The sequence below is a fragment of the Ovis aries genome, chromosome 2, assembly GCF_016772045.2.
Source record: "Ovis aries strain OAR_USU_Benz2616 breed Rambouillet chromosome 2, ARS-UI_Ramb_v3.0, whole genome shotgun sequence".
Lineage (NCBI taxonomy): Eukaryota > Metazoa > Chordata > Mammalia > Artiodactyla > Bovidae > Ovis > Ovis aries.
Window position 1 is genome coordinate 205,235,694 of NC_056055.1, and position 18,281 is coordinate 205,253,974.

Consider the following 18,281-nt stretch of genomic DNA (forward strand, 5'->3'; position numbering starts at 1 on the left):
TATAATGAGTTGTCAGCACCAAATCTACTGTATATTATCTCTTACCATAGATTCATAGTAAACTTCATCTTAGTTTTAACATAGAAGATTGAACTTCTCTTTAAACTTGAATGGAAAATATCTCCATAAAATATTTTAATGAAATTCTATCTTACATAAGGAATTTGAGATGCTTTAAAGCTAGGAAGATATGACAGAAATAACCACAATATTTTTCTTGAAGGGACGTGTAGAATTTATGAACTATCATGGAATTGTTATGTACCAAATGTGTACTAGAACTTCTGAACAGGTTTTCTTTAGGATGAATGAAAATGAATGTAAAGGTTGAGATAACAGGGCCTCATATGTCTTTTAAGTGTGAGCAACCCCAACCCTTTTGGATAGTAATATCCTTGAGAAGCCTTGGTGAATCTGCTGCATCTTGATGCTATAAATAATTGGGTTGAGTACTGGTGGAAATAAGAGGTAAATATTTGCCATTGTTGCTGTGTTCCTTGTTTAGTTGCTAAGTTGTATTTGACTCTTGGTACCCCATGGACTGTAGCCTTCCAGGCTCCTCTGTCCATGGGATTCTCCAGGCAAGAAAAATGGAGTGGGTTGCCATTTCCTTCTCCAGAGTGCTGCTTTAAAAAAAAAAAAAAAAAGGTACATATATGCAAATCAAATTATAAGGATCAAATATTGGTGGTATTAAATATTTTGATCTCTGGCCATATGTGTCCTGTTCGGGCAAATCTGAATATACAGTTTTAAATTGTAACACACTTTATAGAAGACTTTTTAGAATTATGAATGAAATATTTTCCAGTGATTAATAAGATGACATTATTTGAGCAAACTCTGGAAATAATGAAGAATAGAGGAGCCCAGCATGCTGCAGTCCATGGGGTTGCAAAATCAGAGGTGACTTAGCGACTAAACAGCATTCTGATGTCTAGCTCAGGATCAAGTGCATTTTCTGAAGTCTTTGAAAGGCTTAAGAAGAATTTCTTCTATATAATACTTTTGTTTATTTTATTTTTGATCGTGCTGGGTCTTTGTTGCTTCACGTAGTCTTTTTGTAGTTGTTAGGAGAGAGGCTACTCCTCGTTGTGGTGCATGGGCTTCTTTGCAGTGGCTTCTCTTGTTGTGGAGCACAGGCTCTGGGCATATGGGCTTCAGTCTTGTGGCACACGGGCTTAGTTGCTCAGCTTCATGTGGAATCTTCACAGATCAGGAATAGAACTCATGTCACCTGCAGTGGCCAGTGGATTCTTGTCCACTGTACTACCAGGGAAGTCCAGGAGTTCTTTCTAATCCTTCCATAGAGCTAATACTTCTAAAGATCATGAATAGTATGAAGTTTTGTGAATCGAACAGAGCCCACTTGACTTTTGGTAAATAGACAAGCTTGTTCTACCTTACCTTACTTGGTTCATTTGGTAACAGTTTTGTAGGGAGGTAGCATAACATGGTGGTTAGGAGCATAGATTTTGAAATCAGACTTTACCTACTTTGGTCAAATACTAGCCATGTAACAATCCCTATTAAGTATGACTTGGTATAATCAGTTTGCCAGAACATCACTTTCCCCAACTTTTATTAGATAGACAGTATAGCAGCGTTTTTGTGTGGTTTTTACACTTGTTTCAGCTTAACTATCATGAAGAAAGCAATCAGGTGTACAATGAGTATAGTGTGTATTTTTCCAAGAGAAACTTTCATAGACTTTTATAGAAACTTTTATAGTTAACTTTTGGTTAAAGCCTTTTTCATTGTAAATAGTGGGTGGGATTTATTTTTATGCATATTTAATATCTGAAGCATTACTGATTTTTTAAAAATTTACTTATTTCCATTCAGAATATTTTGTTGAAAATATACTAATCAGTCTCTGATATTTTAAACAGTTGCGTGGCTTACTGATTTGTTTTCACTGTTTTGGCTTCTTTTTCTTGGTTTTAGGAGCTGTGGATCTGGATGCCTTAACAGACGAGAAGGAAAGAAAAGCCTTAGAAGGGATGATTAACAATTTTGGGCAAACACCTTGTCAACTGTTAAAGGTAAAGCGTGAAAGTTACTAATTACATAAGTCTAGAAGTTAATTGCTAAGGAATAGTACTATCGTTATTTTCAATAATTTTAATGATTTAAAACTTTATTTCAGAATTATCTAGAATTTGGAAAAAAATTTTACTGTGACTAAAAAAAAGTAAATTTAAATGATTCTTCCTAATTTGAATAACAGAATATTACAGTTGAAATTCACATATTCAATCAATTTCTCTTGAGTCACAGAGGATTTATATTTACTCAAAAAGCCAATCACCTTTTGGAGAAGGAAATGGCAACCCACTGCAGTAACCTTGCCTGGGAAATCCCATGGACAGAGGAGCCTGGCGGGCAAAGAGTCAGACACGACTGAGGGAGGGGCAGGCGCTCGCCAGAGGCCCCAGAGCTTTGGATGGCAGAGCCAGCACTGTGGCTGAGGACACCCGGCTCTCCAGGCCTCTCTCACCAGACAGGAGCGTGGAAAACTAGAGTCTAAAATACGCCTGAGGGGTTTTCTGGCGGCTCAGTGGTAAAGAATCACCCCCCCTGCCAAAGCGGGGGACGCGAGTTCCACCCCTGGTCTGGGAAGACCGCAAGTGGCAGAGCAGCTGAGCCCGTGCATCACAGCCACTGAGCCGGGGCTCTCGAGCCAGGGAGCCGCAGTACTGAGGTCTGTGCGCGCCAGAGCCCATGCTCCGCAGCAAGAGGAGCCTCCGCGGTGAGAAGCCCACGGCCCCCACTGGAGAGCAGCCCCTGCTCGCCACAGCTAGAGAAAAGCCCACGCAGCAGGAAGACCCTGCACAACCATAAATAAAATCATTAAACAAACAAAAAAGCCAGTCACCTTTATTTATTTGTCTCCTGAGAGGAAAAGGTGAGGTTGAAGGTCCCTGTCAGGTGAGCTATTATTCCCTCCTTTGTTTAAATGGAGAAGGAGGACTTGCCTGGTGATCCAACGGTTAAGAATCTGCACTGCCAGCGCAGGGGCCACCGGTTCAGTCCCCGTTTGTCCACCCAGGGAAAAAAGGAGAGAGAGAGAAGGAAAAAAAATTATCATAGAAGTTAGTCTAATATTAGTTTGCAAAGACATTTTTCTCTTTGTTAGTGTGAATTTAGAAATGAAGAATACATAATAGCATTTATTGATACTGTCCTATGCTAGCACTATGCTAAGTGATTACCTAACCCTCACAGTAAATATTCAAAAATTACCCTTATTGTTTTAGATGATAAAGCTCTATTTCATAGAAATTAATGCCTAGCCTTAGAAAAGTCAAGTACTTTTTGCACCTTTACACAGCTAGAATGTGACTGGGGCAGAATTTGGATGCCTGATCATTTAACTCCGAAGCCTTTCTGCCATCCCATGTTTCTCTGCATTAATATCTGTAAGCCCCCTTGTTGAACTTGTAAATCATTTTTCCAGTTCTTGTGGGTTGCTGTTTACATCCTAATTATGACATTTTCTGACTTAGTTGTTTATATACCCATCTGCCTCACTACATTATAGCTATGTTAAAGGCAATAACCTTCTTTTAATCATTTTTGTATCTTTCTTGCATATAATTTGTGTGCAGTAAATATTTGTTGAATTGACATCTCCATAGCTATAATCACAAAGGTATATCTAAATTCTGGCATATAGATGTACTTCATTAATGCATTGATCAGACTGAGCTTTATAATTGTTACTGTTTATTAGCAACAGCTTATTTGAAGTCTCCAATATTGATCTTTACAGAATATCTATATTTGAAATCAGTGCTTTAAACCTTATCTGCTGACAGAGGTAAAAGTAACAGAATAACAGAACACTTCATTGGACTTTGAAATAGATTCTATAGTAATTTTGCAGCAGCTTAACTTTTTTTTTTTTAACAAGGGTAATGTGAATTAGTTTTTATGATAAAAAATGTCATTAAATATCAGCTTTTGATTTCAAATAAAGTGAATACTCACATGGTTAATTGAGAGCTAAATATTGAATTAGAGCTGTCAAATCTATTTCCCATGATTTAATATTTTGGAGAACACTCTTGAGAGTCCCCTGGATTGCAAAGAGATCAGACCAGTCAGTCCTATAGGAAATCAGCCCTGACTATTCAGGAAGGACTGATGATGAAGCTGAAGCTCCAGGACTTAGGTCACCTGATGCAAAGAGTTGACTCATTGGAAAAGACCCTGATGTTGGGAAAGACTGAAGACGAAAGGAGACGGAAATGGCAGAGGATGATATGGTTAGATAGTATCACTGACTCAATGGACATGAATTTGAGCACATTCCAGGAAAAGTGCTGCAGTCCATGGAGTTGCATAGAGTCAGACACAACTTAGTGATTGAACAGCAGCGATATTTTACAATAGAGACAGAAGAATCCTCTTTAGATAGAGTTCTATTCTGCATTTTAACTGTGGCATTGGAATATTAATCTGATACTGTCTTTTGTCTGTGACATAAATCTAAGAAATAATAATAATTTATTTGAAAAGCAGTGCAGCAATATCTGTGATTTAATTCCAAAAATATGGACATTCAGATCTTAATCAAGAATTATAAAGATTCACCCATTTTATAAACTTTGACTTTTGAATAACCCATTTAAGTTTACCAGTATATATACATCAGTGTGTACCATATTTATGATACTCTTCTACATGTTCAAAATCCAAAACTGAATAAGATTTACTTTCTTACTTTAAGATACCTATTGTCTAGTTGGAAAAGACCATAACCAACTATATATAAACCAACATAAAAAGAAATAAGTACTGAATAAAATGCTAAATAATGTAATGTGCAGAAGAAAATAATGAAAGAGAATAATTAATTACTTCTGACTTAGAAATTCAAGGGAGATATCAGTAAGAAAGACTGTAGGCGTTAGGGTTTCTCTAGGAATGAAGAGAGCTGAACTCTGCTGAGGGAATTGTCTGAGCAGTTCAAGTTGTCAATAGTGCATAGAATGTAATCCATTGAAGCTAGAGTCCAATATATATGAGGGAATATAGTGAGAGGTGCTTTAATGTAATTATGAATTATTTTTTCTTAATTTTTTTAAAGGAACCACACCCTTCTAGATTATCAGCAGAGGAAGTAGTGCAGAAGCAAGCCAAAACAGACACTTCAACCTTTAACCTATTTCAACACCTCCCTGAACTCAAGTCGTTTTTTATAGAGGTAATGTACAACTTGATAATATCAATGAATTTTCTCTCTCAATTCTGTTCACTTCCACATTCCTTTTATACATTAATGGAGAGTATAGCTGTTAATACTTAGTCCAAAATAGTAAATAATTCTTCACTTTTATGTTCTTAGAATTTTTAAAACAACCTTGTTGAACGGTTTTGTTTGCTGCTGAATTTTTTCTCCTAGCTTTCTGTCTTCTAATTTCATGTTTTCCTGAAGGAAACATAAGAAAGAAGGATAATTTGATTTAAATGGCTTCTTATGTCAGTTGAGATGATACATAGAGGAAATCTAAAATAACTTTTAGTTATAGTGTCTATTCATATATAAAACATGGCCCATGAGTCAACTTGTTAACTGCTAATATTAGAAGGAATAGTCAGTGAAGCAAGATAAGTTATTAATGCAGTTCTTGAAAGACTATGTTCAAATTCAAATGTTTAAATATTACAGTTGATCCTTGAACAGCACATGGTTGAACAGTGTGGTTATACTTATACATGGGTTTTTTTCAATAGTAAATACTAGAGGTGCTACATAATCTCTGATTGGTTGAATTTGTGGGGCAGAACTGCAGATAAGGAGGAACTGCAGGTACAGAGGACTGACTATAAATTATATAATGCATGGAGAGTTGGTATCCCTAACCCTTGAGTTGCTGAAAGGTCAGCTGTTCTTTGAATAGTTCAGAATGTGAATGTGAAATGTGTTCATACCTATAAATGTGGTTAGAACAGATAATATTAACTCTTTTGAAAGAAGAAAAATGATAAAAAGGTATCAAGAATAGATTGAAGATGTACATAGAACGTGTAATAACTTTTATGCAGCATAACAGAGGTTGGTAAATGTTTTCTTAAAGGGCCAGATAGTAAATATTTTGGGCTTTGTACCCATATATAATTTGAAGGTGCTTAATTTCTTCCAGTAGTGAAATGGGACATGTTTTTGTGTCCCAGGGAAGCTCATAAGTGACTCAGCACCCAACAAATTTATTGGGGGCTGGTCACTTAAGTACCCTCTGCTTAGCACATTCCAAATTCTAGACTCTCCAAAGAAAAGCAGGTATTTAGACGATTGTCTGCACAAACAGTCTAGACATAGTGAGCCACGTGCATCATTGAAGACAAGTTTTTTATCCATGTAAGGAAGTCTTTGCCTGCCAAGTTCCCTGATGCCAGCCAATGGCCAGCCTTGCAAACAGCCTTTCTAAGGAGAGCAGTTTCAATTCTGCTATGTTATCTTTTTACTATACAGAGAAACCCATAAATTCCTGTTTGACCCCTAAACTGAGGGACATGTAAGACTATATTTACTATGTAACTCTGATAAGTATTTTCACTGCGTGTAATAACTTACGGCATTTTCTGGGTTCTGTCTGCAGTGCAGTGGCATTTGCCCCTCTCTGCACCCAAGTTACAGGGTAGCTTTCCTAGGGCCAGTATCTGGATTAGGCTAAAGAATGCAATTGATATCCTTGGGTACCAGTAATTGTTAATCCCTTTTCATCATCGTAAAAGAAGGTGTTTCCCACTCACTCATATGAAAAGAGACCTCTCTTAGGTCTCTTCATAGGTATTAAAATAGTGAAGAAAATTGATGTAGCAGTGAAAGCAAGAGCTTATTAAATAGATTCCTTCAGATATCATTTCCATTTATGCTCGTGTAAATGTCAGTCATCTTCTCTTGATTAATTCACAGTATGAAGAGAAAAGATATATTCTAACTTCGTATGGCTATAATTAATTATTTAGTTCATATAAAAGTCTTAGAAAAGCACCTGGCATGTAGTTTGTACCTAGTAATATTAGGTTATAATTTACCTCATAAATGTTAACTGTAATTTATGAACTATTGTCACATCAAGAACTTCAAATCCTTGTTCTCGTTAACATTGTAATAAAATAATGGTAAAATAATAATGATAATAATGTAATAAAATAATAAAATGATGTTTTCCAAGGAGTGTCTTATTTTCTGGTTCTTTTGTTGTGGCTTTCAGGAAAGGGCCTCAGGTAATGGAACAGATCTATTTTTTGAAAGTTAAACCCAAAAGGAAAAGTCTATAATATATAACTAGTTTTTCCATTTCGCTTATTTGAGTAATGTTTTCTTATAAAGTCTATATTTTCTACTTTATATTCATGTCAGTATGCATGGGAAAAGGAAATATTGTAAATCATTGGTTATTTTAGATGGTTGACACTCCTTGGAATCTACATCCTTGTTTAACAGCAGGGTAGTGGAATACAAGAAAGTGATGGGTTTCAGAACTTTCAAGTATGCCATTCAAACGCAATATAAAATTTCTTTCTTGTATTTTGAATTAACTGGTAATATGTTTTGGATAGAGTAAAATGCTATATTACAGGATTTATCTTTATTTAAAGAAACAGAAGTTTTCAATAATTTTTATCTAATAAAGATAAGAGCAACCAGCCACTAAAACCTCTGTCCTTTATTTTATAGGGAATTAGTGACGGAATTCCACTTGTAAAGGCAATTGTTCCCAAAAATCAGTCTCGTTCTTTTATGTCACAAGGAAGTCCTGAGTTACTGGTAAGTTGGTGTATACCTTTTTCACATGGCCATGTCTATATCCGTTACAACTTACTGAAAAACTTGAGAAAGTAAATTTTTTTTAAGTCTTTTAAAAAATTAATAGATAAGGGAATTCCCTAGCCATCCAGTGGTTAGTGCTTTATGCTTCCACTGCATGGGGGATGGGTTTCATCTCTGGTTGCCTGGTTGGAGAACCAATATCCCACATGCTGCTGAACATGACCAATAAAAGGAAAAAAAGATAAAATTTTTATAGAATTAATTTGACCAAGTATAAAAATGTATCTTTTATGTACATAGCTTTTAAGTAGTTTTGTAATTCTAAAGTTTGTTTGGAATAATAAATATGTGAAAATACCAGGAAATTTTGTACAAGAGACTGTGCGACTTCACTTTCACTTTTCACTTTCATGCATTGGAGAAGGAAATGGCAACCCACTCCAGTGTTCTTGCCTGGAGAATCCCAGGGACCGGGGAGCCTGGTGGGCTGCCGTTTATGGGGTCGCACAGAGTCGGACACGACTGAAGTGACTTAGCAGCAGCAATATCTTATTAGATATTAAAATTTATCATAAAGCAGTGAAAATGAGATATGATACAGAATTGATAAAGGTCCTACTGCCTGCAGGACATATTAGTGATTATGTGAATTTTGTCATTTACTCCTCGTAACAATCCTGTGAGATAGGCACGATTATTATTATTTCCCTTTTACAGATGAGGGTTAAATCTCAGAAGTCACTTGCTCAGAGTCACAAAGCTAGCAAGTAAGGGATCTGGGACCCTAGCAAGTTGACCAAACATAGGTCTGTCTTATTTTATCACTTAGAGATGATAAGAATTTGAGCATAGCACAGTGAACAGTAGAGATTTCAGAGTTAGACCTATTTTTCTAGTTAGGCGTATTGTGTGTTTGCTTAGATAAAACATCTTCAAAGATTAACAAAAATAATAAGTACTTTTTTTTAAGTGGCAGAATTCTTAAGTTATCTGAATTTCTTTTGGGAAGTCTGTCACTTTCATCAGTGGGGAGTAAAACTTTCCATTTTTTAATGTAAATATTTACTATTACTGTCCCTCCTAAAAGGACACCTCTTTAACAGTTCTTCACAAATTCTACTTAGGATTTATGTTCTAAATGATAAGTATCTTTTTTTTGTGGTAAGACTTGATCCTTAATTTCTTCTGACTGCCAACTAATAGATGCTAGTATTTGAGAAATTTTGAGGAAAATAATCTTACTAAAGGAGGATATATTGGGACATCTTATTTTGTAGTATGATAACAATGAGCTTTTTAACCATTTGAATTATTTTAAGACTTTTTAAATGAGTCTCATGTTTTAAATATATAATACTGCACTGTTCCCTAAATGACAAAAGCTAATAACATTATGTGGGCATTTGGTTGTTTTGAGTTACTTTCTTAAATCTTCTCATTGAAGGTTTGTCCTCATGTGTTTCTTTTCCAGATAACAGTAAGCATGAATTACATTATTGGAACCCATGGCTGGCTGCCGTATGACAGAAACATTTCTAATTACTTTACATTCATCAGGGATCAAACTGTGACAAATCCTAAGTAAGTAAATGGACATTTAAAACAAAACAGCTACCTTTAGTATCTTATTGCCAGGAAAGGCAAATAGATTAAAATTTCCAACTCCCAAGTTTCCTGTTCCTGACATCCCTTTATCTTGTCTTTATCCTTTGAGGGTATTTACAGAATTGAGTCTCACTAAATTGGTTGTGAAAGTCAAGATTTAAATCTTTTTCACACCTTCACCAAACCCACTTGCTTTACACTTAATCCTTGAGACTATATTGTTATATATATTTTTGTTTAATTAATAATATCAATAAGATTAATGTATTTTTTGAATGTATCATTTATTAATAGATATTTCAAATTAAACATTTGAACAGACTTATTTTTTATTTCTTTTGGGAGAGATTAAAAAAATCATTGATATCAGTTCAAATGATCTTTTACAGAAGAATCTAATATTTAATTGTGTTTACAGAACTCAGCGTAGTATGAATGGCCCTTTTGCTCCAGGGCTGGAGATCACTTCTAAGCTATTTATAGTATCACATGATGCGAAGTTGCTTTTTAGTGCTGGACACTGGGATAATAGCATTCAAGTGATGTCACTTACAAAAGGCAAACTTATTTCACACAATATCAGACATATGGGTAAGCATTAACTCCCCCCACCCAAATTTTTGTTTTTAATTTCTAACCATAATAGTAGTACATGCCTCTTATATTATAAAAGGCATGAATTTTACCTTTGAAATTGAGTGAACTTTTTGATAGAGTGTTATGAATATTCTTTCTTTAAAAGTGTCTAATGTATTTTGGGTATACTAAGCATCATATAAATTAAATACAGCTTCACAGTATTGGAAAGATGCTAAGGTAAGTCTTTGGAAAAATTGGTTGATAGAATCAGAATTTTATGACAAAATGGTAAAAAAAAATCTCTCATAGTTGAACTAGAAGTCACCTGTTCTGTTACTTTGTTAGTGGTAAAACATGAATGAAGTAAAAGTGTTGAATATAGTTTAATCTGGTGCTTCCTAATATCTCAGTCTTTTCAATGTAAGGATAAATCATTGAGTAGATTTTTTTTCCCCAATAAAGCTGTTAAGAAAGGGAAATAGAGTCTGCTACTAATTCTGGACCAGTGACTTCCAAGATGTCGCTTAGCTCAGGTTTTTTCAGTTTAGGAAAAGTATATTTTGTATTGTGAACTTATGGTGTAATATGTACTATTTTGGTTAGGGACACATATTCGATAGGATTGTAGTTCCAGTAGCAGTAGAAGGTAAATGGAGATGAGAGAGTGAGTGACAGAGAAGAGTATCAAAATAAGTGGGGATTCATTTAAAGCTACTTAAACTCATGCCAAGATTCTGTCAGGCATATCTTGCCTTATGTCTGGTCGTCACCCTCGAAGAAGGGTGGCCTCACAGAAGGCTCTCCTACAGGATTTGAGTGACATCCTTTCCTGTGTCACTCTTTCCCAGTGCTTTTCCAGTGGCATTCGGTACATTTCTTCCTGCTAGAACAACTGAGTTAGTGGTAGTTTGAACATAACCTAAAATTGCCCCTGTATTTCTGTTTCAGTCAAACTATGCCATTTCATTTTTTTTTTCATTCTTTTTTTCTTACAGATATTGTGACTTGTTTAGCTACAGATTATTGTGGAATACATTTGATTTCTGGTTCCAGAGATACTACATGTATGATATGGCAGATTACCCAACAGGTAGTCACACATTTAAATACTCTAGGTTTAGATCAGAAATTCTCCCTGGGGATATTACTGAGATGTCTTAATAGACAGTGAATTTTTCCCTGATGTTGAATGATTATTTGAGCTCCTTTGCCCTCTTTTACCCCTCATTCTGTTCTGGCTTAATCACCACTTTTCTCCTAGGTTTATTGTCCTGATTCATGACCTTATCTTGTATTGCTTTCCAAAGATAGCTCCTTGTTAACTTCTTCTAGAAAAATGGTTATTTTTCTTATCTTTGTTTATATAATATTCCTATTTTCCTTTCAAGTGCAAAAACTAGAAATTAGAAATTTAGAATTTTCATCAACCTTGTTGTGTACTCTCATGATAATGTTGATGCAAGGAAGTGTCTTTCTCTTTATGGCTTCTGGATTTTCTACCTTGCTTAGAAAAATAAACAGGCTTTCTCTCACTCCAAATTCATGAAAATATCTAAAATATTTCTTGTAATACTTTTCTTATTTTTCTACATTTCAATCTTTAATCCATTTCTAAATTTTATAATATAGAATATTTAATATTAGATGTATTAGTTATACAGATACATTATTTATATATTATATAACCAAATAGAATATAAAAATACATGCTTTTATTTATTTATGAGTAGAAGGTCATTTATGCCAACACAAATGATTACCCACTGAATTGGCTCTTTTTCTAGATTTCCCTTTCTTCTATATCTATTCTGTATCAACATCAAAATGACTTTTAGTAGTTTAAATATTTGGTAAGCCAAATCCCCTCTCACTGTGTTTCCTTTATTAAAGATTCTCAGCTATTTTTTTATGAGTTTTTATTCTTCCATATGAAATTTCAAAATATTTTAACTGTCCTCAAAACATTTCATTTTAATCTTAATGAAATTATATTTAATTTCTATATTATTTTAGTGTGGATTGCCATTTTATAATTATTCATATTGCAAATGAGGAAATGTCTTTCTGAATTTGTTTCAGGTCTTTTTTCAATGTCCTTTGGTAAAATTTTTAAATAATTTTTTCCCCATTTTGATCCTGTACTTTGTTATGTTTACTTTTAACTATCATTTTTTTATGACTGCTTCAGTGGAATTTTAAAAATCATTTTTATTTCTAACTGACTATTGCTAAAGAAGTCATTGATTTCTATACAGTTATCTTGTACCTAATCAGTTTACCAAATCCTTTTATCTAACTCATAATTATTAGTATTTCTTGAATTTTCTGAAAACAGGGTAAATACACATTCATGTGATCCGAAAATAATAGTGATTTTCTTTACTTTTTCCAATATACTAATATATATTTCCAATATACTAATTACTTCATGTTCCTATTACATTGTTAGTGAATACAATAAAGCACCAAAATTCTAGTGAGCATCCTGTCTTCATGTCTGATTTTGATGAACTTGCCTTCACTGTTGTACCATTTAGTATACTGTTTGCTGTTAGGTTTCACTAGTTGTGGGTTTTGTGGGGTTTTTTTTTAATACTTTAGCAGTTTCCTTCTTTCTTTCTCTTTTTTTCCCCCTTTGGTAACTGTTTAGTTTTAACAAAATTTCAGTTTACCAAAAAGATACAGAGGTAGTACATTTTTGCCATTTGCCTTAACATTCTGTCTCTATCTTTTTCCCCTATCTTATTTTCTTCCTGAACATTTTAAAAGCTGGAGACTTCATGTTCCTTTACACCTAAAAAAAGACTTTCTTACATATAACTACAGTGCAGTTATCAAAACTGAAATACTGAACATTTTTACAATACCTTTATCTGATCCACAGTCCATGTTCTAATTTTGTTAGTAGTCCTCAGTTCAGTTCAGTTCAGTCGCTCAGTCGTGTCCGACTGTTTGCGACCCCATGAATCGCAGCACGCCGGGCCTCCCTGTCCATCACCATCTCCCAGAGTTCACTCAGACTCATGTCCATCAAGTCAGTGATGCCATCCAGCCATCTCATCCTCTGTTGTCCCCTTCTCCTCCTGCCCCCAATCCCTCCCAGCATCAGAGTCTTTTCCAGTGAGTCAGTCAACTCTTCGCATGAGGTTGCCAAAGTGCTGGAGTTTCAGCTTCAGCATCATTCCTTCCAAAGAAATCCCAGGGCTGATTGCCTTCAGAATGGACTGGATGGATCTCCTTGCAGTCCAAGGGACTCTCAAGAGTCTTCTCCAACACCACAGTTCAAAAGCACCAATTCTTTGGTGCTCAGCCTTCTTCACAGTCCAACTCTCACATCCATAGATGACCACTGGAAAAACTCTTGACTAGATGGACCTTTGTTGGCAAAGTAATGTCTCTGCTTTTTAATATGCTGTCTAGGTTGGTCATAACTTTTCTTCCAAGGAATAAGCGTCTTTTAATTTCATGGCTGCAGTCACCATCTGCAGTGATTTTGGAGCCCCCAAAAATAAAGTCTGACATTGTTTCCACTGTTTCCCCATCTATTTGCCGTGAAGTGATGGGACCAGATGCCATGATCTTCGTTTTCTGAATGTTAAGCTTTAAGCCAACTTTTTCACTCTCCTCTTTCACTTTCATCAAGAGGCTTTTTAGCTCCTCTTCACTTTCATGTTCTTTTCAGCTATTTTTCCCAGTTTCTCTTCCTTTTTTAATGTATAAGTTTTTCTTTTACTTTTTTTAAAAGTAATGTATTATGTTGGGAAATGTCCTAGTTTTGCACCATCCTTGAATTTCTATAATAAACCCATATACTTCATACTGTCTTGTTATATTTTACAGCAAGATTTTCTTTGCTAGTACTTTATTTTTCTACTTATATGTGAAAGAAATCTGGTTTTATTCTATCTTTGCATGTTTAGCATTGGAATATGCAACTTTTATAAAATGAATTTGGGAAGAGTCCATCTTCTTTAAATAATATAGGAATTATTTGACTTTTCAAAATTAGATGGAGTACAGTAAGCACTCAGACTGATACTCTTAGAGGAAGACAGATATGACCCAAGTAATAGAGTATCAGGGAGAATTCATCTACATGTGTAACGGAGGTAGAAATTCTGGACATTTATCCATGGTAATCATAAGTCAAACACCATGGCAAGTACTCAAGCATTTTGTAGCATAGAAAGTACTGTACCAAACAAAGCATGCTACAAACATAAAAAAAAATAACTTTACATACAGAGAGATTGCCTGCAATAAGTTGTGCTATTAGAAGAATAGAATAATAATATTAACTGAATAAAATAGGACCTCAAGGATGAAATTATAAACTAGCATAATGAAAGGGAGATTGCAGAAGAATCAAACTGAGATTAAAATCAATACCATTATAATTATTTAAAAAAATGAAAAAAAAATCAATACCATTATAATTATAAATAAACCCAAAGCAGAAAAAGCAAAGAACAAATTTAATGTGACTGAAAAATCAAATTATTAGCATGGAAGAAAGATTTAAGGTAATCAAAGTAAATAGAAACAGCAATTAGAAAAAGGATGATAGTTATAGAAATCAAAGACAAGTCAGCATAAAGATAATTGATGTCCCTGAAATAGGACTCCAATAAATAAAAAAGAGAAAGTATTCAGAGATGTAATAGAAAAAGTTTCTTTGAAGTAAAGGAAGAAGAATTCTGTAAAGGGTGAACAATACACTTGTTAAAATTAATCCAAAGCAATCAACTTTGAAACTCTTCATATTATTAATATGTTTTTGAGGTTGAAAAGATTGAGAACTATTTGAGAATCCAAGGAGAAACCCAAGAACAAGTACTTCTGAGAACAGACTTAGTGATAAGAACTAGTTGCAGTGTTGGCTTGTGACTAGACAGTTAAAATACAGTATAATTTTTTTTTTTTTTAAAGAAAATAGTGTACAAGAAAGTGACCTTTGCTTTTCTGCTTGTATATTAGGGAGGTGTTCCCGTGGGCCTAGCATCTAAACCCTTTCAGATTCTGTATGGACATACTGATGAGGTGTTGAGTGTCGCCATCAGCACTGAGCTAGACATGGCGGTGTCAGGATCAAGGGTAAGACTGTACCTTTAAAAATACTGATTTTTTTAATACAAATTCAGAGACAATATTTATGTTATATAGGAGAATTGGTAAAAGCATAAAAATTTTATGCTAAGTTTGTCCAGGACTTTGCAGAAGTAGAAAAATTCAGCAAGAAAAAATTTAAAGAGACTGGATTCTATTTGTGGATTTTACTGGTCTTATTAGTTAAAACAAGGCCATTTTATGAAATAAAATGCCATTTGAAATTTCAAGATTGGAATTTTTCCTAAAGTACATGTATTATTCCTTGATGGAATAATCATTTTCTCAGGTCCTTTCCCATATTTCTTTCTCTTGCTCCATTTTTTCCTTTTTCTGTTCTTATTTTCTAATATTTTCTGTGTGTAGGATGGCACTGTGATTATACATACCATTCAGAAGGGTCAGTACATGCGGACTTTACGACCACCTTGTGAGAGTTCTCTGCTCCTGACCATTCCCAATTTGGCTATATCTTGGGAAGGACATGTTGTCATCTACTCCAGCATTGAAGAAAGTGCCACTCTAAAGGTATATAACAGTTTCATGCAGTATGGCTAGACCATTGATGAGATTGTCTTCTCCTTTCCACGTTGTATACATTGTGTACATGTGGGGCATTTTGAAGAAGGAAAGAGCTGCTGCTGTTGCTGCTGCTGTTGCGGCTGCTGCTAAGTCGCTTCAGTTGTGTCTGACTCTGTGACCCCATAGACGGCAGCCCACCAGGCTCCACTGTCCCTGGGATTCTCCAGGCAAGAACACTGGAGTAGGTTGCCATTTCCTTCTCCAATGCATGAAAATGGAAGTGAAGTCACTCAGTCATGTCCGACTCTTTGCAACCCCATGGACTGCAGCCTACCAGGCTCCTCTGTCCATGGGATTTTCTAGGCAAGAGTACTGGAGTGGGGTGCCATTGCCTTCTCTGAAGGAAAGAGCACAGTATTTTGAAAAGGGTATTTTCCTTCTGTCACAAGAGTGTATGTTCCTCGATTCTTTGTCTCGTCACAACAAAGATTTGGAGTGACGGACATTAAAGCCCCCTTGGCGTGTCAGAGCTCTCAGGTCTTGGATAGACCGTGTTATAGCTCTCAGGTCTCGAATGGACCATGTTGTAGCTCTTAGACAAATCAGTGTTACAGCTCAGTGTTACAGCTCTATTTTATTTAGAAGATAGCAGGAAAATCCATCTTCAAGGCGTGAGGGCACATCGATCCAAAGACACGAGGAGAAGAGCGCCCCAGTGCGCAGGAGAGAGAGAGCTAGCTTTGGCTCCTCTATTTATGTGTTTCTCTCTCCCTGGGCCTGTCCTATGTAAATTGGGCCAGCCAGGAGTGTTGCTTGTTTTACCTGAGGTCCTCACTCCGCTCCTCGGACCTTTTGTTCCATTTTCGTGGGCTTTTCCCTTCCTTGTCTTGTAGCCACTGCCATTTTGGACTCCTTTTCCCTGTTCTACCTACCTAACACTTCCATCATGCAGTTTGTTCATTCCCTATCACAATATTAGCCTCACGTTTTTTTTGTTTGAGGGCTTTTTATAGTCTTTGGAGAAGGAGATGGCAACCCATTCCAGTATTCTTGCTTGGGAAATCCCATGGATAGAGGAGCCTGTCGGGCTACAGTCTGTGGGGAAGAGTTGGACATGACTGAACAGCTAACACTAACTGGCACTATAGGCCTATATGATTTCAAAAATAATTTCTAATTGTGTGGCACTTCATAAGCTTAGATGGAAATTATTCTTTTTGCACAAGGCAGGGTATAAATAAACCATGAATTTTATATTTTTATTTCATTTCAGTGATAAAGCTTTTTAAAAATTAGAAGAACTTTAAAAAATTATTTTGGAGGGGTGAGAGTTCTTGTTTAATATTTATTTACTTAGCAATCTGATTAAAATCACTTTAACAATATTGTCTACATATTTTCTCTTTAAGTATAACATATGTTTTATCCAAAATTTTAAACCCAGTTATCATTCTGTTATTAGTCATAGTTATAATTAAGAAATCTGAAACTCAGTTTTAATTTGAGATCATTAAATTTTCTTTAACTAATCTTTGCAGGATAAGAATGCATTGCATTTGTTTTCTGTAAATGGCAAGTATCTAGGGTCTCAAGTCCTGAAGGAACAAGTATCAGATATATGCATAATTGGAGAGCACATTGTCACAGGCAGCTTACAAGGATTCCTGTCCATAAGAGATCTCCACAGGTAAATAATAGGAAGTATTAAAGTATCACTTAGGAAAAGACAGTAGTATTTTCAGAGAATAAAATCTGTAATCTAAGATTTTTAATCTTTTTATCATTTATTATGAACATTTTGTTTTTGGTAACTATAAAAAAGTTGGGGAAGCTAAATTATTTCTGGATTAGTAAATAAAATTTATATGCTGTATACATATATGTATATGTTGTATACATTTTACCACAATTACAACAATTTTTTTAAATAGCCAAAAAAAAAAAGCAATTTTCAAAGTGTCAAGCCTGCATTATGGATTTGGGAATATGTCCAACTATAGCTTCAATTTTTTTAGAAACTAAAGTTGGGTTGGGTTTTTTTTTAATTGAAGGAAAATTGCTTTACAGTGTTGTATTGGTTTCTGCTGTGCAACAACATGAATCAGTCATAATTATACATATGATCCTCTTGCTCTTGAGCCTTCCTCCCCTCCCTTCAGCACACCCCTCTAGGTTATCACAGTGCCTTGCTGGACTCCCTGTCTTATATAGCAAGTTCCCACTAGCTATCTGTTTTGCACAGGACCATACATATATGTATATCTTTGCTCCTTTCTCCATTTGTCCCACCCGCTCCTTCCCCTGCTGTGTCCACAAGTTCATTTTCTACGTCTTCATCTCCATCCTTTCCCTGAAAATAGTTCATCAGTACTATTTTTCTAGATTTCATGTATATATATACACGTTAATATATGATATTCGTTTTTCTCTCTCTCACTTCATTCTGTATAACAGACTCTAGGTTCATCCACCTCACTATTGCTGACTCAGATTTATTCTTTTTTATGACTGAGTAATGTTCCATTGTGTGTATGTACCGTATCTTCTATATCCGTTAATCTGCCAGTGTACATTTATTTATGTTGCTTCCATGTCCTGGCTATTGTACATAGTGTTGCAGTGAACACTGGTGTACCCATGTCTTTTAGAATTGTGATTTGCTCAGAGTATATGCCCATTAGTA

The 18,281-nt window shown here is 35.1% G+C and overlaps 1 protein-coding gene across 4 annotated transcripts in view; it reads left to right on the forward strand.

Moving 5' to 3' along the window:
• Positions 1–18,281, forward strand: part of NBEAL1 (neurobeachin like 1) — a 158,859-nt gene that overhangs the window by 129,151 nt on the left and 11,427 nt on the right. For all 4 annotated transcript variants that reach the window (XM_060410266.1, XM_015093498.3, XM_027965108.2 and 1 more), the window contains 9 exons: positions 1,948–2,045; positions 5,096–5,212; positions 7,694–7,783; positions 9,258–9,367; positions 9,810–9,982; positions 10,966–11,060; positions 14,948–15,064; positions 15,443–15,604; positions 17,137–17,285. In XM_060410266.1, the coding sequence (XP_060266249.1) occupies positions 1,948–2,045; positions 5,096–5,212; positions 7,694–7,783; positions 9,258–9,367; positions 9,810–9,982; positions 10,966–11,060; positions 14,948–15,064; positions 15,443–15,604; positions 17,137–17,285 (1,111 nt within the window). The remainder of the gene's footprint in view (positions 1–1,947; positions 2,046–5,095; positions 5,213–7,693; positions 7,784–9,257; positions 9,368–9,809; positions 9,983–10,965; positions 11,061–14,947; positions 15,065–15,442; positions 15,605–17,136; positions 17,286–18,281) is intronic.